General features: G+C 38.3%; 1 protein-coding gene across 2 annotated transcripts in view; it reads right to left on the bottom strand.

Annotated features, from left to right (window-relative positions):
* The window catches only part of CHCHD6 (coiled-coil-helix-coiled-coil-helix domain containing 6), a 256,299-nt gene that overhangs the window by 139,967 nt on the left and 92,571 nt on the right, over positions 1–23,761 (bottom strand). For both annotated transcript variants that reach the window (XR_005554026.1, XM_039321835.1), the window contains exon 5: positions 7,016–7,099. Coding sequence is in view for 1 of the 2 variants with exons in the window: in XM_039321835.1 (XP_039177769.1) it covers positions 7,016–7,099 (84 nt within the window). In the remaining variant the exon portion in view is untranslated. The remainder of the gene's footprint in view (positions 1–7,015; positions 7,100–23,761) is intronic.

Genomic DNA, 23,761 nt, shown 5'->3' with positions numbered 1-23,761 from the left:
GGTTAATTGTCCTCACTGTCAGGAAGTTTCTCCTTAATTCCAGGTTGCTTCTCTCTTTGATCACTTTCCAACCATTGTTTCCCATCCTTCCTGCTGGTGCTTGATGAACAACGTGACCCCTGTTCCTTGTGGCAGCCCCTCAGATACTGGAATACTGTTATCATGTCTCCCCTATTCTTTTCTTTAGACTAGCCAAACCCAAGTCCCACAGCCGTTCTTTGTATGTTTTAGTCTCCAGGCCTTTGATCATCTTAGTTGGTCTTCTCTGAATTTTTTCCAAACTCTCAACATCTTTTTTGTGATATGGTGACCAAAATTGGCTGCAGTATTCCAGGTGTGGTCTTACCAGGGTTTTATAAAGCAGTACTAATACTTTGCATGATCTTCTATACCTCTGTTTATACAACCCAGAATTGTATTAGCTTTTTTGGTTGCTGCTGCACACTGCTGTCTCATAGTCAAGTGATCGTCCATTAGGACTCCAAGGTCCCTCTCATAGTTACTGTTTTTGAGCCAGGTCTCGCCCAATCTGTACTTGTTCCTTTGATTTTTCCTGCCTAAATGTAAAGTTTTGCTTTTCTCCACACTAAAACTCATTTTGTTGGATAGAGCCCATTGTTCAAGTTTGTCTAGATCTTTTTGGATCCTGAGTTTGTCTTCTGGGGTATTGGCTACTCCTGTCAGGTTGGTATCATCTGCAAATTTGATGAGTTCCCCTTCAATTCCCTCATCTAAGTCATTTATGAAGACATTGAAGAGTACTGGGCCTAAGACGGAATCTTGTGGTACCCCACTGCTTACTTCTCTCCATGTGGATGTAGTGCCATTGAGGATTACTCATTGAGTACGGTTTGAGTCTGGTGGTGATGTTGTCTATTCCACCTTTTTCTAGCTTTCCAAGAGTAGGTTGTGATCTACTTTATCAAATGCCTTACTGAAATCTAAGTATACTACGTCCACAGCATTTCGCTGGTCTACTAGTTTAGTCCCTTTATCACAGAATGAAATAAGATTGGTTTGGCATGATCTTTTTTTAACAAACCCGTGCTGGCTACTGGTTATGACTTTGTTTGCTTCTAGTTGTTCACAGATCTGTTTTTCATTATCTTTTCTAGGATCTTTCCAGGTATTGATGTTAAACTGATTGGTCTGTAGTTTTCTGGCTCTGTTTTTTCTTTCTTTCTTGAAGATGGGAACCACATCAGCCCTTTTCCAATCCTCAGGTACTTCCCTGGTGCTCCAAGATTTATGAAAGATGTGGTGCAATGGTTCTGAGATAACATCTGCCAGCTCCTTCAGAACTCTGGGATATAATCTGTCAGACCCTGGTGATTTATATTTGTCAGGGTCGGATAGATGTTCTCTTACCATTTTCTTGCTTATTTTAATTTTTGTTTCTAGTATGTCTTTTGCAGTGGTCTTTTGATATGTTGGGCTATAGTTTCTTTTTGTGTGAAGACTGATGCAAAGTATGAGTTAAGTAGCTCTGCTTTCTCCATGTTGCCTGTTATTTCCTTGCCATCTTCTCTCTTTAGTGGACCTACAGTTTCCTTAACTTTTTTCTTGTTAATATGTTGGAAGAATCTTTTTTTATTATCCTTAATTTCTGTTGCAAGTCTTCGTTTGCTGATAGTTGGCCTTAGTTATGTGCCCCCTTTCCATTTTTTGTATTTGTCCTTTTGGTTTCTTATCTATATACTAATTCATCCCTGTGTCTTTCCCTCCACCAATCACATCCCAAATCCAGAAGAGTCTAGCTTTTAATTCTGAAAAATCCAACCATGACGTCAGAAGTTTCCTCCTCACGGTGAAGTATCTTGTGAATATCTCTCTCCCTCTCTCTCTCTCTCTCTCTCTCTCTCTCTCTCTCTCTCTCTCTCTCTCTCTCTCTCTCTCTCTCTCTTAAAAATTCTAAAGCAGTATCTACAGAAGCAGGAAAAAATTTTGTCAAGGTCTATGTGCATTCAACAAATGAAAGCAAAATAATATAAAAAGCAGCAGCTAATATAAAAGATTGTTCGGTGCTGCATTTTCTCTTTCCAACTATTACTGGAATAAAATTATCCTTGAAGATCAAAAAATCTTTTTCAGAACTAATACAATTAAGCTTTATTACACTCCTTCAAGTACATTTCTCTCCTCTGCCAGCCCCCTCCATCACCAACTCTAATCCAGGCTCATTTTACAGCAGTTGGAGGCATTCTTCTATTTTATTGCCAGTGAAATGCTGGTGTTTGAAGGGTCAAGAAACAATCCACTACCATATGGTGTGAAAATACCCTCCACCCCAAATACAAACTTGTTATTGCGCACATAATTTGAAAAAAGGAAATAAATAATTACCAATGACATGCAATCGGGCTAATAGCTTTTAATTATAACATCATGGTCAAGCTTCCTAATTTGTCCTGTTTTAAAATCTTACAGCCTTAATTCCATGCAAAATTCTTCAGAAATAGGCTACATTCAATGGGATTTCCTCCTAAAACAGCATTTATAGGTTTGCAGCTTTCTGTCAGCTTATAAGTAAAAAAAAAAAATGAAGTGAGAACAGGAAATCAAGCTTCTTTAAAATAAACCAAAAGGATTGTGATGAGAACATGACAACTTTGACACATTTCTTCAATAGCCAGTAAGTAACTGATGCATATATACATATTCTCTCTCGTATCTACCCTATAAAATACAAATCTGGAGAGAAGCATGCAAAAAAGAACATAATATGATGCCAAATTTTATTCACAAAAATAAGATTTTTTTGAATACAATAAAATCCTGAAATCCTGAATTCACTTCGAATAGGATAAAACCCTGAATTCACTTATGAACTGTGATCATTACAAAGTGCGGTGGATTGACTGAAATTTTCATTGCAAAATCTCTGTTTAATACATAAAGCCCAGCAGTATCAGGTAGTAAATTGGTTTATTTTTTTAAAAAAATCTCATACTTCTCTTTCCCAATTGTCTGAGCTCCTTCTAAATGCAATTGCTGGAGACTGAGCCTGGAGCATCATGTAATGCAAAACATGTACTCTAGTACTGAATTGTGGTCTTTCCCCTAATATGATGGTAGTCAAAACTAATATGCAGTTTATATTACTCTTGGGGATAATTGTTATTTAAGTCTTTGTTCCACTCTGAGGGGCCAGAGCCTACATTCCAAAATATAGTCTAGGCTGGAATGACAAAAAAGGGGGGCTGATGGCAACATAAAATTCACCTAAATACTGTTAATATTATTACTAAGTACTTAATTAATTGTTCCCTTCTGTCACATTAGAAATTATAGTTTTGCAGCAATTTGTGTGATCTCTGGCGATATTCTAAAGATGTTGGAAGGAATGGTATATGTTGAGCCACAAGTCACACACTGCTAGTTTAAAACATGAGTGCCCAATCTTCAGAACAAGCATCATGGATAATGGAAGTCTGCAATGCCCCTGTGGCCCTCTCCTACACTGTGCTGCTGTTTACTCTTTCTAAATTGGATGCATAACTGCAAAATGGGAGTGGTGTCAAAGATGTCCCATGACACATAACACAGCAGTGCTCTCATATACTTCAGATTTAAATTTTTAAAATATCAGTGGTTTAGTTATTCCTTTTTGCCCGAAAGAAACACAGAAAATATAAATGCAACTGCATTAACAGGAGTCTGATGTATGAACCCTGTCAAAAGTCTCTTGTTTTCAAGCTCTAGAAATTATTCTTCGTACTTAAAAAAAAAAAAAAACTACACAACCTATAACCTGATGGGTCATCATTTTAGAGATAGCTTCTTTATCTAAACAGAATGGTCACACGTGGTGAAAAAAGTGGGAATGGAGCAACATCCAAATTCATATCAGCTTCCCCATAGACTTTGCTTGTAGGAAGCTGGCAAGGAGTGTCACAAATCATAATCACATGATTGTAGCTGACCATGGCAACAAGATAATGCTACAGTGGCCACAACTTTGCCAATACAACTGGTCTGAAGATACTTGAAATTTCAATCACAGGGGAATAATGGGTCCCAGATTTTGGATGCATTATTTAAAGTTAGCTCATGTGAAGTACCTTGACTCAAAAATTATTGCCCTATGATACACCACTTCACTCAATTGAAGGTTACAAATAGACAGACAGGCAAGTTTTAGAGGTATATAGATAAAGGCAGAATATTCAATAAATACTTCTAAAAACATTGGGTCTTCTAGGCATGAAACAGAAGGAATTATTTGCTAAGGAACATGAGCCCTAATGGATCATGACAAGACCAACCTAAATCTAGCATTTTGTTTTTTACAATGGCCAATCCAAACATTCTAAAGCGTCTCTAAGCCAAGGAAGACCAAGAGACACACCATTCTCCTGCCACTGTCCTCCTGCAACCTGTATTTGAATAGATGCTACTCCCAACAACGAAATAACATGGAATCTTCACAACCAATAGACTATGAAAGCTACACCCTTGATTTAATCAATCTTCTTTTAACGCTTTCTGAATAGTAGCCATCAAGTCTTGCAGTAATGAATTGCAGAAGTTAATTATGTATTGTGTGAAGAAGTGTTTCTATTGTCTGGTTTAAAGCTCTTGTGAATCAACTACATTAGATAGCTTTTTGTGTCAAGTCTAGGCTCGAAGACAACAGGATCACAGTAAGATACAAAAGAATCCAGTTTTTTTATTTGCTTACACCTAATATACAGAATCTCTCCAGACTAAAGATCATAGACACTTTAGACCTTCTAACCCAGTGGTTCTCAATCTTTTTAGACCGGCGACCCCGGTCATAAGCAGGCGGCGCGCATGCGCGGTGCTGCCCTCTGCGCGGCACGCCTGCGTGGTGCCACCCCCTGCGTGGCACGCCTGCGCGGTGCCGCCCCCTGCGCCGCCCCCTGCATGGTGCGCATGTGCGGCGCCACCCCCTGCGCGGCGCGCATGCGCGGCGCCACCCCTGCGCCGCCCCCTGCGTCGGCTGAGAAAAAAAATGGCGGATCGCGTTGTTTGGCGACCCCCGTGAAATGGTCGTTCGACCCCAAAAGGGGGCGCGACCCACAGGTTGAGAACCGCTGTTCTAACCTAATAGATATACTCTGGTGTGACTACCTTGAACCTTTTTCTTCCTTCCCTCCAATTGAGGATTGTACAATTTCTTGTTTTGAGCCTTTTTCTGGAATATGTTGCCTCTTCCATGGAAAACCGCAGTGCTACTGCCACCATTCCCTCCACCCACTTCTTCTCCAGTTGCACATTCCATCATGCTCTGGTTCTAGCATTCTGAGTAAAGAAAATAATCTCCCTTACAACTTTCTCCATGTCATACGTGATTTTGTACATCTTAATCATATCACGGCTTTTTCTCTAAGTTTCGTTTTAGCTTTTTCTCATAAGAAAAAATTTGGTCATTTTATTATTTGAATTCCCACTTCTGAATCTTTCCCAGTTCCTATGTCTGTACACAATAGTTCCAATAGCAACGGTACCACAGACTATACTGTATGTAGACATTGTTACAACAGCATTTTTAGCTTTCAACCTTGGCATGAAATTTCCCATTTTACAGCTGCCATACATAGAGTTGACATTTTCATTATAATATGAACTATGGTTCAAGTTCTTTTTTCTGGTTAGTTAGAGACAGATTAGATTCCATTAATATGAAATTGGGGGGGGGGTGTTAATCCCAATGCGCATCTTTTTATAATTGCTTAAATTTCTTTGCCATTTGTTTGACCATTATTTTTTTTTTCACTCTAAACATTTCAATATCATCTACAACTTGGCCAGCTCCCTATTTGGGCCAAAGTAAAGTTAATTTATGAAAAAGCATTAGTCCCAAAACAGATTCTCAAGGAACCACTTCTTACTTCCATTAATTGAAAACATTTCTCTTTCACTTCTACTTTTTTTTTTTTTTTTTTGCCTTTGAACAGGTTAGCAACTTATTAGATGACATGTCTTCTTATCCCATTGCTACTAAATTTACTCAGGAAACTTTGATGAAAAAACCTTTTTGAAAAAAACATGCAAGGTTAGCAAAGTCACTTCTATCAATATGCCTCCAGACACTTGCAAAAACTTCTAAAAGATAGATGAAATACAATTTATCTTTATGGAATCCATGCTCACTTTCTTCTTGTTACTCAGTGTGCCATGTGTTTTTATTCTGATTGCTGTTTCAACATGTTACTTGGAACTGATATTAAACCAAATGACCCAGACCTCTCTCTCTTTTTTTAAAAAAAAATGTTGTTACATTGGCTACTTCCTAGTCCTCTGGCATCAAACTTATTTTGAATTTTGAAAGTTACATATCTTTACTAGAAAGTTAACAACTTCACATATAATTTCTATAAGAACTCTCAGGAAGATGCCATTATGGTCTCTTGAATTCTTAATTATTCCCATTTTAAGAACTCATTGCATTAAAAAATACAACAGGAAGAAATATACAAACTAGATTTTGAAAGCTCATTTTTACACTGAAAGGATGCTGGGTAGCACCTTTTAAAATTGTGCTCATTTCAAAAGTTGAAGTAGCGCAACACATCAAAGTTTACTTTGATGCAACACATTTTGTTCTATTGACTTCTCCATAGATAAATTAGTGACTTTAATGTACAGCATATGCATAGAATAAGATGAGGTTACTTTCACTGGGTTTCTGTGTGTTTGTCTGAGCCACAGATTTTAACAAAGGACATTTTAAAAACTATAACTTTGCTTTAAACCAAAGCTTCATAAATTGGGGCGAAGGGGAACACTTTGAAAGTTAAAAAAGGGTTTTAAAAAAAACACACACACAACATAATCCAGTTAAGAACTAGTTCCTTTTCATATGTGCACTGTTTTAAAGGTTTAATCTGCTTTCAAAGCAGATTAACAGTGTGTGAGGAGGAGAGCCACAAAAGATATCTTGAGGGGCTAAGAATGCCAAGTTTCAGCACAATGGTTCTTGTTTCTCTTCTTATCTACTCTGATCCTACTAACATAAAGCCACTGCAGATGAAAGATCATGTTGCCTCACCTTCTTCTCAATCTTGGCCAATTGTTCCTTATAGAAGGTGTCTCTCCGCTTCAGCTCTTCGTCTTTCCACTGCAGTTCCTTTGCCTAAAGTGAAAAGACAAAACAGAAAGTGAGCAGCAGGCAAATGTGACCAGGCAAGCAAGAAGGAATGAAAAGGATGGAGAGGAAGAAAGCACAAGAAAGATGTGTCAGTCCCAATGTACTGCATTGTACCAGGTTACAGGCAGGAAAAGAGAGGCTGCGTCCACAAGGAATTATTTCTAGTCAGTGCAACCCTTATCTCAAAAAAGAGTAAGGAAGATAAATAGTCTGACATGCTTCAGTGCTTCTCTGTGACACTTATCAAGTTGAATTGCTGGACCAAAACACGCAGCAGGATGAGAATCCTCTGTTGATAGGAATTGCACACTACCTCCATCTGCAGAATAGAGACTTTATATTTGATTTTTTTCTATTTTCTTGTTTAAACAATCCCATATTACTCATTTGGCATATAAAATCATTGAATGTTCCCCAAATTATTCACAGGGATCAATGATAGAGTTAGTGGGGTTTTTTTCCAATTAATGTTAGCTTATTTATTTATTAGATTTGTTATGGATACCCACTACAAAACAAAAAACAAAAAAACCCATTAAAATAATGAAGACAGTTAAACTCACATAAACAGACAGCCTGGGCTAAAAACAACTAGAACAATAAACAGCACATAAACATGACAGGGATCCTACCAATAAATACATAACAACCACTTTAACCTCAGATCTGGGAACAGAACCAGGTCTTAGGGGGTTCAGGAATACCCACACCTCTGGGAAGAAAGCTATTTCAGAGAGTGGGGGCCTCTGAAAGAAGGCATACTTCCTCGGTCCCACAAGATGGCAGTATTTAACTAAAGGGATCTGGAATGCACCTACTCTGCTTGAACAGACCAGGCAGGCAAAAACAACTGAGACAGACAGTCCCTCAGGTAACCAGGCTCTATGCCTCTATACTAGTGCAGACTCTCTCTCCTTCTATTCCTCTACCTTTCTTTTGGCAGTATAACACCCAAGGCATAACACCATCAAAACACACATGTGAGCAGGAGGAACAGGAGTTATCCTGGGGAGAAATCTATAGATGGACATACCTACCACCATTTTTATTTTTGGGGAAAAAAACCTTAAAGAAACTAATTAGGAGTACCTAGTATTCTTGGTAATAAACATGATGCTAGAAATTGGCACTAGATTTGCAACATACTAGCCTCTAACAATTACAGTAAAAGATCTTTTTAAAAAAATCAATATTAAAAAGGTGGTGCGAACAGAAGTCTCCGGTTATAGTTAGGCACATGAACCCACAGCATGAAGCACTGCAAAAGGAATATGAAACTATGATAGGGTAAACCATTATTGTTTCCCAGAACAGTCAATCTTTGATTAGTTGATCTGGACAGAAGTATTCCTTGATGGTTCAGACTGTGGCCAGCTGCCACAGTAAAGAAGCAAATAATCTAAAAAAATTCAAGTAGTCAATTGTCTTCTTTTCTGTTGGGCAAAAAACAAAGGACTCTGAACAAGAGAAAACAAAACAATTATGTTACAAACCCATGCAACTATATTTTTCCTTTTGCCATGCATGTCACATTTCATCAAGACTACTGCTAGCAATTAATTCCAATAAAGCATCAGAACCTCCAGCCAGCATAGCCAATAATAACAAGAGATGCTGGAAGTTCCAATTCACCAACATCTGGCATCCCATTCCTGCTTTACAGCGAGCAATTTGATTACTTCTTTGTTGAATATAAGATGCAATGGGGCTTTCTAAAACCATTTAGACTTACACTGGCAAATTCTTCTTATGCAAATGAACTTTTCAATCCCACCAGTATTTAATTTAAATCAAATGGACTATTTAAGGCTTGGTATAATTAAACGAAAAGTCTTCAGGAAGTATGGTGTGGTGGCAAATCTTTATTGGACTTACTTATAGTTAAGAATTGCTAGAGTTGCTGATATGTGGACTGGAAAAGATGTTACGTATGGGATTTACTTACAGTTAAGGGTTGAGATACAGAATGATGAGTTTTGTATCTGTTACTGAATGTGACTGTTTGGGGGTTCTGGACTTTTTGCTGACACGTGGATTGGAAATGATGTTCTTTAAGCTATAGTTAAAAGATGATTTACAGGATGAAGAGTTTTATATTTGTTAACTAAGAGGAGGTGAAGAAATAGTGAAATTGTTTATACTGTTGTGATGAGGGTGGAAAATGTCTTTTTTAGATTTTTATTTTCTCTATTTTTCTTTCTTCTTTTTTTGTTTTCTTGCACTTTTTATTCTTTTCCTTGTATTTTTCTTTTTTTCTTTTTGTCTTTTGTATTAATTTTTATTATTGAACTTAAAATTTTAGGAGGGAGGGAGGGAGGGAGGGAGGGAGGGAGGGAGGGAGGAAGGGAGGGAGGAAGGAAGGAAGGAAGGAAGGAAGGATGGATTTCTGATGCTCTATCAACTTCACCTAAGAAAACTCAGTAGGGAAGATAGCTTCTCTCCTTCAGACCAATCCATCTCAAAGGTGTGTTGTGAGGAAATAGGAGGTGGAAGGAGCACCAAGTATATTCGCTGCCTTTAGTTATTTAAAAAATAATAAAGGCAAGATGTAATTAAATAAATAAATAAAAAGAAAAGATTATCATATTTAAAATGTCCTCTTCATAATAACGAAGAACTAAACTAAGACTTGAAATGTGGGGTATTAAGAGAGTGAGACTGAAAGAGCTGTTGATCAACTTACAGCATGACTTACATTATAGATCGGAAATTTGCATGGGAAAGGGAGTTTTATTTGCAACTTAAGACTTTTTTCCAATAATCTGTTTCAGAATGACTCTTAAGGAAGGGAGGATGCAAAAAGAAAAATGAATTGTAAAACATTCAGCATAGCTTAAATAATGGTTTTAACATACAGCTAAAACTGAAACTAAAATACCCATCCTTGTGATGCTAGAAATATGTATGGTACCTCCAGAGAGTGCATAACCTGAAATATTCATCATAACAAACATTATGAAATTGGGTTAGGCAACCACAGATATTTTGAATGAACTGACAATACATATTAACAGCACTCCATGCCAGTTATTTTCTACCTAAAGTCATAAATCTTTACTATGTCAGAACAGACGGATTCTTGTGGAAATTATAGTTTCAGAGAGTATGGACACCACAGGTTGCCACAAAGTTTCAGAGACATTTTCCATGTAAAAAACCTATACCCACAAAGGAAGAAAAAGGATGATGTTGTATAGGAATGTAGCTGAATTCTAATTAAAACGTTTATGAGTTATGTTTTCATTTCATGTTGGATTTTATGAAGCTGAACTGGGACGTAAGAATCATGCAGGCAAACTGTGTGGACTGGCTCGGGCAAAAGGTTTAGGGGGTGATGAAAGGGCAGCAGATGTAGGAGATGACCAGGCTGAGCCCAAGTGCAGAATTAAATGCTTTATCAGTTTGGAGCCTGTACACCCCCTAAGAGACCTAAGTCCAGCCCCCCATGTAGTCCATCAATTCTTATCTGGCACCAATTTGCCATGACCGTTAGTGGTTCAGATTCTTGTGGTTAGGTAGCATGAAGTAAACTTGTAGTACTGTACTTTTGAACTATATCCTGGTTCCTGACTTCTTGCACTTGACATCAGGTTGTTAGTTATATAACCATCTGGGAAAACTTGTCTGAGATGAAGGAATGGATGTACAGACACTAATAGTCTTACAAGTCACAGTATTATGAGCCAAAATAATCTATCTGGTTAGGGATGTTCTGCACTTTACTTGGGAAAGGCATCACCAGCTACTTAGCTTTAAGCAACAAATTAAAGGGAGGTTTAATGCTTGCCAACCTTTGCCCCCAGACTCCACCTTCATGCATTTTAAGTGACAGGAAATCTTTTTCTTCTGCCACAAATGTAAATATCACAGACATCACAAAAGGAGATGAGAAATGGATGATGAAAGGGCTTTGTGGTTATTTATTCGCTTCTGAAAAGCAAGCAATGAACACTGCTGATATACTATGAGTAAGGACAGGGTCTGCTTTCTCTTCTCTCATTTTAGTAACGATATTGGAAGTATTCCACTCCGATTTAAGTAGCATGAGAGATTCTCTCTGGGAGATATATATTTGTGCTTTCCCATGCAATCTCTCCCATGGGATGGTCAACATAGGTGTTGAAGTGGAGGTTTGTTCTCTGAGCTTGTGGGCTGGTTTCCAAGGGTATTGTGAGGGGTCAGGTATGTGTTACGTCAGGTGAGGGTCTTGTGATGGAGAGGTCATGTCGGGTGACGATCATTGGGAGATGAAGTGCTGGTGGGGGAGTTGCATGGGTTGTTGAGGGTCAGTTCCATCACTGGTTGGTTGTGCGACTGACCTCGGGTTTGTAAGCTGGTTGTAGGCTGATGTGTCTGTTGATGGAATTGCTTGGTGGTTATTGGTGTCAAATGGTGTGTGTGTGTGCGTGTGTGTGTGTGTGTGTGTCTTTTATTGTCCTATTTACAGTTACTTAGAAATACACATTATTAATTCAGTGGGGTTCCAAGTAAACATATATAAAATTATGTAAGTTAAGAATTGTGGTATAATGTAGTCTGGATTCCCAGAAGGAAGGGACTGCATTCCAGAAGAGCAAGAGACAGAGAAGTTTAAATAGTTTGGCTGGGAGGAAGAAGGTCAAGACAGCTCCTCCTTAGACGTTCTCAGAGTATATCTTTAATGATGCAAGTACTTTACTTTAGTTTGGCAAGATTGATGTCAGGCTCCAAAACCCAAGAAAGAAAGATTTAGTTATTTCAGAGCAATTTTTTTTATTGTTTCTCATCTATAGACAGAAATCTTGATAGATTAAATAAAATAAAATTGAACTTAATTTATATTGCACATATATAGTCTGTACACATGAAGAAGCATTTTATACTAATTGAAGCTTTTAAACCATCTGCAAGGGCAGCACCATGATTAACACATTGCAGTAATCTAAGCAAGAAGTTACTAGAATATGTTTATCTGTATTCAAGTAGTGTCACAGCTGGGGTCCTTCATGTCTCAGAAGCCAACTCTGCTTCTTTTCTTCTAATAACAGAGATAATTCCAGAAACAACCCTAAGTTATGAACTTGATCCTCTGGGGAAGTACGACCAAACACTGTTGAGCAGAAAACTCAACAGCATTTCTGTCTCTGGACTGGGTTATTATCCCTGATCTAGTTCATTACTGTGGACAAGCTCTGAAGCAGCAATTTCATTACCTCACCCAAAGCTGATTGGTGCCACATGGTATCAGCAGAATGATGACAATTTCACTCTAAATTTCCAAATGATATTATTCAGCAGTTTCATGTAGGTGTTGAACAATATGGCGAATACAACAGAATTTTGTGCAGTCTCATAGTATAAATGCTACAGTCAAGCAGAAATCCCCATCTTGATACAGAGACAACATTTCAATGCCAATTTAAAGTGGGACTGATACCTAGCAAAGAGAACATCTCTGAAATACCATGGCCAATGGTTTCAAAAGTGGTTAACAGATCCAGGAGAATCAACAAGTTTGCATTCCCTTTGTCTCTCTCTTTGTCTCTCTCTCTTTGTCTCCCCACCCACCCCTCAGCAAAGATAACTCAGCAAGGTAACTAAGGCAATTTCAGTGAAAAAAAACAAGTCTAAACTGCAACTGAAATGAACTTAGAAAATCTCTTTCATCTGAAAATCCCTGGATCAGTCATCTACCCAACGAGATGCTAATCTCAAGCCTGTAATGATTACTTCTGCTAAGTCTAATAGTTGTCCCCCCCACCATAGGAGTAGCCCACTACAGCCACTACTTTAATGAACAATTTACATTCTTGGGTCTAATCTCATAAACACCCTCTTCCTATGACATGAAATCTATCATGAAGGACAAGCAAACATAGAATTGGCTAAAGTCACCCAAGTATCATGTCTGCATCTCTATGTAGAGCCTTAAAACCTGAAGCTCACTCAAAGCAATCTGACCAGCACAGTCTTGTATACCTCTACAGACTGAACTGTTGGAACTATATAGTCTACGTTAATGCAAATTTGATCAATTTTGCTTCCAATTGAATAGTTGCAACCCCCAAAGCTCAGAACATCTTGAAAAAGCTCCTCTGGGTAATACTGAGGGGGATACAATGGGATGGAAGAAAACACACCAGTTCATAATGCCAAACTCTCTCAGGAGAATTTGGAACATAACACTATTATGAACTGGATTATGCTGGCGGGAAACCAGCTGTACTTCCCCCCCCCCAATAAAAACTAGCACCATGCATATGGTGGTAAGTTTCCCACAGTTAACAGCAACATTTCTCTCAAGTGCCAAACTTTGTGTGTACTTAATACAGGAAGGGATTTGGGAGTGTGAAGTCATCCCTAAGCATCTAGTTATTTCACCATTTTGAAATATGTTGGAAGCTTTTGAGTTAACAAGACGATTCTTCTTTCAGCAAGACATCTGATATACAGCCAAACCAATGAAAAGCGCTCTCTCTCTCTCTCTCTCTCTCTCCCTCCCTCCCTCCCTCCTTCTCTCTCCCTTTCTGTCTCTCTCTTGAAGCAAAAAGGACTAAATAGCAAAGCCACATGGAACTGCAGGAGCTCAGCATACTCACAAAAATAAATGGCAAGCCATATACACACAATCTTGTATTATTATTTTTGACTTAAGCAACAATGCAGCTGCAGTAGAATACAAACAAGACTATAAACATCATCCTGGCTTCAGACTGAGGCATTTATGAGAAAGCCAGAGCACTTGCTGGTTGTCAAGGGCTTCCAAATCTCCCTTATTTCTTGGGGCAACACTTACTTGGCAGCCTATTCTTTAAGCGGTAACTTCTTCTGTGAGCTGACCTTTATTATCACAATTATTTATCTGAGGGGGACCAATAATAAGAGACAAACACTCTTGCAGCCCAAAGCAGACAGAAAGTTGCAAAACAACTCTGTTTCTAGAAGTTGCCACCATTTGAAACATCACAAGAGATCATACGACAACTCTTGGAAAGATTATTAAGAATTTAGCTGCATAGTGCCCAGCAAATCTTTGGCCCCCGTGCTGCCAACATATTCACAGAATTAAATATGTACAGGTCAAACCATTTTCATCCATGACAAGAACAAAAATTAGTTCTCATCATTATACCACATTTTTAGCATTTGTTTGACAATCAATAACTTTGTTGTGACAGTCACCTGCTTTAATTTTGTTTTACCTGTCAGGAATCAAAACTGTATGGATTTGCATTTAAACAGAACTGGACCTCATTAGTATTGGATGGGAGACCATCAGGAAATTCCATGGCTGTAAGACAGAGTGGTTAGTTGAAAAAAAAGTCTCCAAAGAAGAGGAAAAGGCCAATCATTTTGGTAATTTAGCCAAGAAGACTAAACGCCTATTTAATGACAAGTGTTACCGGACTCCCCTAGAGACTGAACATGGAAAGAAATTATTAAACCCCAGGTATTTAATCCCTGGTTGTATAAACAGAGGCATGGAATCAAAATCACGTGAAGTATTAGTAAAACTTTATAAATCCTTAGTAAGGCCACACCTGGAATATTGTACTAGATCTAGTCTTGGTTACCACATTACAAATAAGATGTTGAGACTTTGGAAAAAGTACAAAGAAGAGCAACTAAGATGATCCAAGGCCTGGAGACTAAAACATACAAAGAGTGGCTGCAGGACTTGGGTTTGGCTAGTCTAAAGAAAAGAAGAAATAGGGGTGACATGATAGCAGTATTCCAGTATTTGAGGGGCTGCCACAAAGAAGAGGGGGTCAAACTATTCTCCAAAGAACCAAAAGGCAGGATAAGAAACAATGGTTGGAAACTGACCAAAGAAAGAAGCAACCTGGATTTAACGAGAAACTTCCTAACAGTGAGGACAATTAAGCAGTGGAACAGCTTGCCTTCAGATGTTGTAGGTGCTTCATCACTGGAGGTTTTTAAGAAAAGACTGGATAGTCACTTGTCTGAAATAGTATAGGGTCTCCTGCTTGAGCAGGGGGATGGACTAGAAGACCTCCAAGGTGTCTTCCATGTCTATTCTGATTGATTGGAATGGTAATCATATACCATAGTGATTTTCTGAGCAAATGGGAATGGATATTCAGAATCTATACCAGGTCAGATCTCACATCCTTCATGCTACTGCAGTGCAACAATCTCAGAAAAAAGGACTTCAATTTCCCCTTATTTCTAGTCTTCATAATGGTCAGTGATGATGGAAGTCTGTTCCATTTTGTGTATCCCTGGTTCCTCATTCAGGTAAGTCCACCGTATAAGGCTGGAATCCTCCAGCCACTAACTGCATCCCTGGCAAGAGTCAAATGAGGATGTTTTTACCTTATACTGTATATTATACAGACATTATCGGGGAATAAATTTACTTGCATTTCAGAGTCTACATGCATATATGTGCAGAGTCTTATGTGTATTTCACTGGGGAAATCAGTAAGATAGGCACATATTCTGAAGGGATAAGACAAAAAGAGGAACCCTGGAGTACGCCTTAGTGCAGAACATTAATCTCAATACAGTCTAAATATTAGCAAACTATACATCAATTAATAATATATTGCAATTAAGTACACAGTGATGCACATTGGCGCAAACATTTCACATATAGATTACTGAGATCAAAATGGTAAGTAACTAGGGAGAAACTGTTGGGATCATAGTAAACAACTCAATGTAGTTATAAAAAGGCATGCTAGAATTTATTAAGAAAGTAACTGAAAATGAAAAATGTTCATGCTCTGAGGCTATCAGTACATTACATACACTTTCTAATTGGGGAGATGCATATACAACAGTATGTCAGTTTGAAAGGTAATCTCTAGATTACTGGTCCTATCTTGCATAGGATAGCATGAGCATGAGGTAAAACTGGCTTTTAAGTGCACTAATGACAAAATGTGCTAAAACTGATTAATACTCTCCTGACTTTTAACACTGAATATTGCACAGAACATAGATAAACCTAAGGGAAATAAGATAGACTACTTCTTTATCTAACTAAACTATGAAAACCCCTCCATTGTCACATGAGCAGAACCATGATCGGTGACCGAGGTCAATATCTATATGCTTATGACATATGAAAAGAATGACTTTGAAGTACAATAGAAAGACTAGCATGAAATCCAAGAAAAATGTTTTGTATGTGAAAGTAGAAGAGGAAGAATATGCTTAGGATCACAACTGAGACCACAATTTCCATTACTAAGCAAGGTGGTTGTTAAATGAGTAACACTCAATTTTACTATCTTTTTCGCAATGATTGTTAAATGAATCCCTGCAGTTATTAAGTGAATCAAGTAGTCCTCACGCAAATCCAGGTTCCCCCATTGACTTTTCTTGTTGGAAGCCAGCTGGGAAGGTTTGCAAATGGTGATCATATGACCCCAGGACACGGCAACCACTGTAAATAGATACCAGTTGCCAAGCACCCGAATGTTGATCATGTTGACCATGGGATGCTGTGACAAGTGTAAGACAGCTGCTTGCAAGTCACTTTTTTCAGCGCTGTTGTAACCTTGAGCCATCGCCAAATGAATGGTTGTAAGTCTGGGACTACCATATATGTCGGCGTATAAGGCGACTTCCGCAAGCATTAAAATCGGCGCCAAAGACGGGGGTCGTCTTATACGCCGAGTCGTCTTATACGCCAGAAATACTGGTAGTTTCCGGCGTATAAGACGATGTTCTAGGAATGCGACTCGGCGCCAAAGACGGGGGTCATCTTATACGCCGGGTTGCCTTGTACACCGGCATATACGGTACCTATAAGAGATCTGCGTGAAGATAACCTGATCTGATTAAAAAATACATGCATGACAATGAAAATATAGTTTAATTAGGAGCAAAAGATCTAAAATATACATCAAAAAGCATGAACTGATGTCATCTGAAGCAGAGTTCCCCAACCTTTCCAGCTTTGTGGACTGGCAGAGGGGGGGAGGGGGCATGGTTCTACACAAGTGGCTGGCAAGAGCACATGTGCACGCAGCTCCATTTGCTCAATCGGTGTGCACGTGCGCCGACTGCTCATGCAAATGGAGTGCATGTGCATGCGCTCGCCCACTGCTCACACAAGTGAGGATGTACGTTTCCATGGCCCGGTTGCAAACAATTCATGGCCCACTAGTGGGCTGTGGAGCAGAGGTGGGGGACCCTTGATCTAAAGCACATATAGAAGTAGCATTTCATAGGTAGTGAACAGTTGCATGTTATGTTAACAATTGTATGTTATGGTGATTATAGAAGACTTTCTGGGAATAAAATGTAAGCATACATCAATTGATTATATACATGGTAAATATGTGTTAATGAGTATTAAATTGCAAATCAAATATATGAAAGAAAAACAGATAGGGACTGGGACCAGGGACTCTTCAGCTTAGAAGGAAAGAATTTGAAATGGGATATGGCATGCAAAATCCTACAAAAATGTAGTTATTTTTCCCATTCTCAAAACATTAGGACCACTATCCATTCTATGAAACTGTCTGCAAATGAAGTTAAAATAGATAAAAGACTTCTTCATACAATGCATAGTTAACCTGTCAGAATTCGTTACAAGGCTGTTTATAGTCATAATTTGGATGGCTTGTAAAGGGGGTTGAATACATTCATTGAGAATAGATCTATCAAGGGATATTAGTCTTAGAACTCAGTTCCTCTAGGTTGAAGGCATAATGCATTTAACTACCAGTTTTAAGGGAACATAATTGGAGATGTGACCACTCTAGAGATGTTTCTTTGGTGAGGGTAAGAAGCACAGTGCTAAATTATAATTGACTCTTAGTTTAATCTGCAAGGCTATTTTATGTTCTTATGCTTAACAAAATAATCACATATCAAATGCAATTTTCATCAGAACAGCAATCTTAACTATCAGTAATAGTCTCCCTTTCTAGTAAGCAATAAAGTGGTTCATAAGAGATTATGATAAAATCAGAATATACTATCTACAATAGGCTGCTACGTATACTAATGTTTCTCCTTGAACTGTATCAGTAATCATCTATTTATATTGTGGTAATAAAATAGACAATTTAGAAGTCTAGCAAGATAGAAAGATCACACTGCCCATTCCTGAAGGCTCTTAGAGGCCAACAACATCAACATACAAAAAATAATGGTTCCAGAAAAGCCCAAGTACATATCAAAACAGAAACATCAATTCATGAAAACTGAACAACCCACTTTCAAATCATGGCATGTCTTCCTCCTTCTAAAAGGCCAAGAGGGAAGAGACTGCATTCCAAAGAATGGAGATGGATACTGAAAACACCCATTGTGGAGACCCCATCAAATGAGAATCTCATTGACCTATTGCAAGGGTAGGCAATTTTGGCTCTTTTATGACTCGTGGACTTCAACTCCCAGAATTCCTGAGCCAGCATGGCTGGCTCAGGAATTCTGGGAGTTGAAGTCCACGGGTCATAAAAGAGCCAAGGTTGCCTACCCCTGACCTATAGGGACCCTATATTATCCTCCTAAGAAAACAAAGAACAGTCTAAGAAACAAATCCTCCTTGATTAATGGCATGAATAGTCCCTTTTCTGAAGTTACAGATTCACACATTTTAGAAGAAACAAAATTAGAAAATAAAAAACGGGAAAACCTTGTTAAAGAGATTAATGGTTCAAACCCACCACAGAACTAGAACAACTCTATAGATTAAAAGTCTATTTGTAGAAGTGGACATTTCTGAAAGGTTTTACTATTTATTTATTTTTCTTCTTATTAAATTTATTTACCAACCATCCAGCTGTGAGGCTATTCTGGGTGGTTTACAATAGTAGAACATAAAATTATTTTTAGAAATGTAAATATAACAATAATTTTAAAAAATGAAATAATAAAAAAAACAAATAAAGTACAGCAATATGGGGATGGGGGGGGGATATGCCAGAGATCTGGCGCTAGGGCAGAAAAGGCTCTTCTTGGGGATCCTGCCAGCAGGAGTTCCTTGACTGACAGGATCCACAGCAGGCCTCCTCTGCTAGCACAAGTGGAACCACCCTGTGCTAATGGGACCGGACAGTTCATCAAGTAACCTGAAGCCATGCCGTGGAGGGCTTTAAAACATCTTGAATTGCACCCAGAAACAAATCAGCAGCCAGTGCAGTTTGCAGAGCAGCGGTGTAACATGGGTCATTCTATTTATATTTGATAGAGAGATAAATTCCACACTGTATTAGCTAATATTGACAGATAGCACATTCAGAGTATCAAGAGTTAGGATACAAGGTTAAGAGGCTGAACTAAGAGTCAACACCATTTTGTCTCTCATTCCCAGTCATACAGGATAGCTTTCCAATCTGCCAGTATTTTAGCCACATAATAAGCCTTGGCCAAATATTATTGAATTTCTGTGCTAAACCAACTGATACAAAAAAAAACTTCGCAACAAAAACCTTGGGGAGGCATCACAGTAAATCATACCAGAAAAGATTTATTCTTTTATGATTAAGGGAGGAAAAACAAACCAAGAATAATTTCACTCCAGTTGCAACAAGTCACTGGAGAATAATGCATTAATGTTTAAATGAATCACTTAAGTGAGATGGACATTGAAGAAATCAATCAATAAATAAAATAAGTGGCAAATAAAATAAATAATTTTAAATTCTCCTTATGACCCAGAATATTTTCCAAATCACTAGCATAAAAATGTGTATATTGAGGACCTCAATGCCCACCTAAAAACAAACTCTTGGTATAGACATAATTTGGGACAGATAGGAATTACATACAGATATCCTAGTCATGAGCCAAAGAGTGCAATTCTATGTATACTTATGAAAACAGGAAAACTTTATTTCTTAAAAAACATTCATAGGATTCTGTATAGTTCCAAACACTATTAACTGTTTTGCCTGTGAATTTACTGTAGTACTGGCTTCACATTAAATAAGGAGCTGTAACCTATCATAGGTTTGGGTATGTATTTATATGCTCCCCTAATTTACAAACTGCTATCAATAGACATTACTATTTTTAAGAGGTTCAAGATTCCATGTCCTCCACAATGATAATAAAAGTGTCCAGCTAGTACAAGGCTGTCAAACCCAATCTCATTGGGACTTGTTTTACCCTTGTGGGGCCGGAATGGATGTGGCCTGTGTGGGCCGCCTATGTGACTATCTGGCTCCACTGAGGCAACAGGGTATGTAATAGATTTGTCATTCCATTCAGGTGCAGCTGGCGATCAGAAGGTAGCAGAACTCCACAGGCAATTAATACTTGATCGGTTTTAGGATGATAACTAGCATGAACCTCTAAAGGGACCAGAGAACAAATTAAAATGGTCTGATTTAGTATTTTTCACATTGTCTTTTGCCAATGCCAGCTTATCTCTAAAATAGCAAGACAGCCTAGGCAGTTACACTATTCCTCTTCAGAGTGTTCTTCCTTCTGAGAGTCCCTTGCTTTATTAAAAAAGAGAAAGTGATGAATCAAATGGAACATTAGCTGGAGTGCAAATGGAAGAGTTCAGACTGAATATGGAGTAGATCTATCTAAGCTTTTATTTACTTCTCTGCATTCACATAAAACAGGTTGATACTGCTTTTCCATATAGTGTGATACTACCTCCATCAGGGTGATGGAATGAACCAGAACAGTTGGTAGCGCACTGAAATGTATTTATTAAACTTGTATGCCACCCATCTCTCCCACAAGGTGACTCTTGGGGGCATAAAGTTATAAAACAATCGATCAGGAGAGCCCTGATGGCATAGTCGTTAGAAAGCAGTATTGCAGATAAACTCTGCCCACAATTTGGAGTTCGATACTAATGGGGCTCAAAGTTGATTCAGTCTTCAATCTTTCCGAGATCAGTAAAATGAGGACCCAGATTGCTGGAGGCAATATGCTGACATTGTAAACCGCCCAGAGAGTGCTATAAAGGAGCGGTCCCCAACCTTTACGGCCCACCACTTGGGCAAGTTGAGTTGCACATGCGTGTGCGCCAGCCCCCCACTCGTTCAAGTTGAGCTGTGCACACAGGCTGACCAGCTGCTTGTGCAGCCCAGTTCTGAACAGTCCACAGCCCGACAGTTTGCTGTTGACCCAGGTATTGGGACCACTGCTGTAAAACACTATGTAGTAGTAGATAAGTCTAAGTGCTATTGTCAATGCTAAATGCAATTTGCAGAGTTGGTATCTATGTGTCCTGTATTTTGATTATTTTCAGCTTGCAGATTTCAAGAATGTGGACAGTATGTGAAGACGTGAAGGCTACAACCTCCTTACTAAAGGAGCGCTCTTCAGCCTTATTAAATTAGCTAGCACAGGAGCAGCTTCTTGGTTAAAGGAAGTGATCAATGAAGGCGAGGGCATTTTAAAGATGCCCCTGCTTTCAGAGACCTCTCTTTCTGCTATGCGAGAAAATGTATCCTCTTGAGTTGCTCCCAAGCTATAGTAAATACTGTGTTGTGAATTGTTTGCAATAATTTCTCTGCTCATCTTTTTCATTCTGAAGCCAGAAAACCCAATATAAATAAAATTAAATACAATGTGCACTTTCCTGTCTACACCAGCAAGACTGGTTTTCTCTTTCTTTCTTTCTTTCTTTCTTTCTTTCTTTCTTTCTTTCTTTCTTTCTTTCTTTCTTTCTTTCAGAATACAGTTTGTTTTGTTTTGGGAGAGGGGTGCAATAAAGAAAACTACAAACAAAAAACACACAAAAGTTAGTGAAGCTGTTTGGCATGATCACATGTTAATCTAATGAATACAGAGCCGGAATAGACAATATTTCAGCAGGAAGAGACTTCGCCTTCCAACACCAAGAGCTGGAAAGAACAGGACGATCACATTAGCAACAGGCAAGGTGAGAGCCTGAAAGTATTTTTTTAGGTTTTTGGGGGAAATAACTTTTCTTTTAGGGGTGCTAAGCCATTCTAAGGGTACTGCCATATGGAGGACTTAAACTATTCCTTACCTGTACTAATTCCAGCTAGATTCTAATCCAGTTTAAGAAACCTCTGTACAGATTAGGACACTGCCAATGGCTTGCCAATGCTCAGTCCAGATGGCTGGCTATTGCAAGCGCCCACAAGACTGCAATTCCCCTGCTGTTCTGCCCTTCCAATTTTCTGGGGAATGATTGTTTAAATAATTATTTAAATGTTTACATAATTCATCTCTTTGGTAGAAACGAAGGTCTCATGATAAGTTCTTTGTCCATTATTGAGAAACAAAATGTAATTTAGGCTCATGGTTTAGCGGCTTTCCTTGCCCATCAATCAACTTAATGGAGCACCTTAGTGAAAGGAATATATGAGTACAGTTTGCATATAATGCTAACATTGATTACATGTTTGTTTCTTTTTGGAATGCTAATTTGTGGCTTAACACAAGGTTGGAAAAATAATTGAACTGATAGCCATGCTTGTTCAAAAAACAACTTCCATGCCAGATGTGATATTGTCAAGATATTCTGGCCATCCCTTCAGTCGCTAACACTTTCTCTACTAAAACCAGCTTACTTGGGGATTGATTTTGAGCACCTGGGCACTCTTCCAAATAAGGCAGTAGGCTGCAACTATCAGAAAATTTCAATTTCTAAGCAATCATATGGAGTCTATGTAATTAAAGATATTAGAAAGTAGATAGTTAGCAACTTGCTTTGCAACATGCAAGGTTTTCATTTAATTTTAGTTAAATTGAAACAATATCTTTTAAAAAAATCAAGTCACTTAGTAACAGTTCCCAAGAGGAGTGTTGGCAGCCACACTCATAACCATGGGCACCGTGTTGATAATCATAGCTTACAATTATGTGTCAACCTGGACACTATGGCTAAAAAATTATGTTTTGGCACTGTATGTGAACACAGTGATAAACTATTTAAGGGTGTGATATAGGGAAGAAATTATGTAGGGATTACTCTAGTACAGTATAATTGAGAAAAAATACACTGAAAAGCCTGCATTAGGCCTCAAAAGGAAAACAGAGAGAAGATTACAATATTCATAAATAGCTCAGCATAGCTGTTTGACAAGGAAAAATAACAGGATCTCTATCTGACTCGATTATCCATGGATCAGGCATAATTGTTTAAATGAAAAATTGATTTTTTTAAAGTGAAGAATCTACATGGGCCAGGGGGTTTCTATGGTGATAAGTATTAAAAAATACCAAAGCTGTGACTTGGCCTTTATTTTCTACATGTCTGTCTCTTTCCTTTCTGCCTCAAATATTTTCATTGTATTGAAAGATTGAGACTAGTGCTGGTATTAAATGAAATAAGTAAAGATGTGTTCCTCACAAAAAGAAATAAGGAGAGAAATTAGCTACCATATAATCAATTTTAGAGAAAAACCCTGGCGCAATAGCCAGTTCTAATATATCCCAAATGTAGTGTTTTGTAAAGATGGAAAGCTTCAGTGCATGCTTGTTCTGTATTGTGATTCAAGGACAGCATCACTCTCTAATGCTTCTCAAGTGGCTGCAAATAGACTTGTTGTGCCCAAAGGTAATACTTTCCTACTGAATGAACTGTACCATTGAGATGCCTTGAAACCTTCATGCTTCTCTTTTAAAGACTTAACATCTCTTCCAAATAGGTTTTCTTTTGTCCCCTATGTTTATTCTACAAACCCAGAACAGACAGTGAAGCCATTCTGGGAATATATGAAAGACCTGGGCATTTTTGAAGGT

This window comes from Crotalus tigris, unplaced genomic scaffold (genome assembly GCF_016545835.1).
Source record: "Crotalus tigris isolate CLP2741 ecotype Arizona unplaced genomic scaffold, ASM1654583v1 scf7180000023829.5930981, whole genome shotgun sequence".
Lineage (NCBI taxonomy): Eukaryota > Metazoa > Chordata > Lepidosauria > Squamata > Viperidae > Crotalus > Crotalus tigris.
Note: the sequence above shows the minus strand (reverse complement) of the source record. Positions and strands in the feature narration are given on the sequence as shown.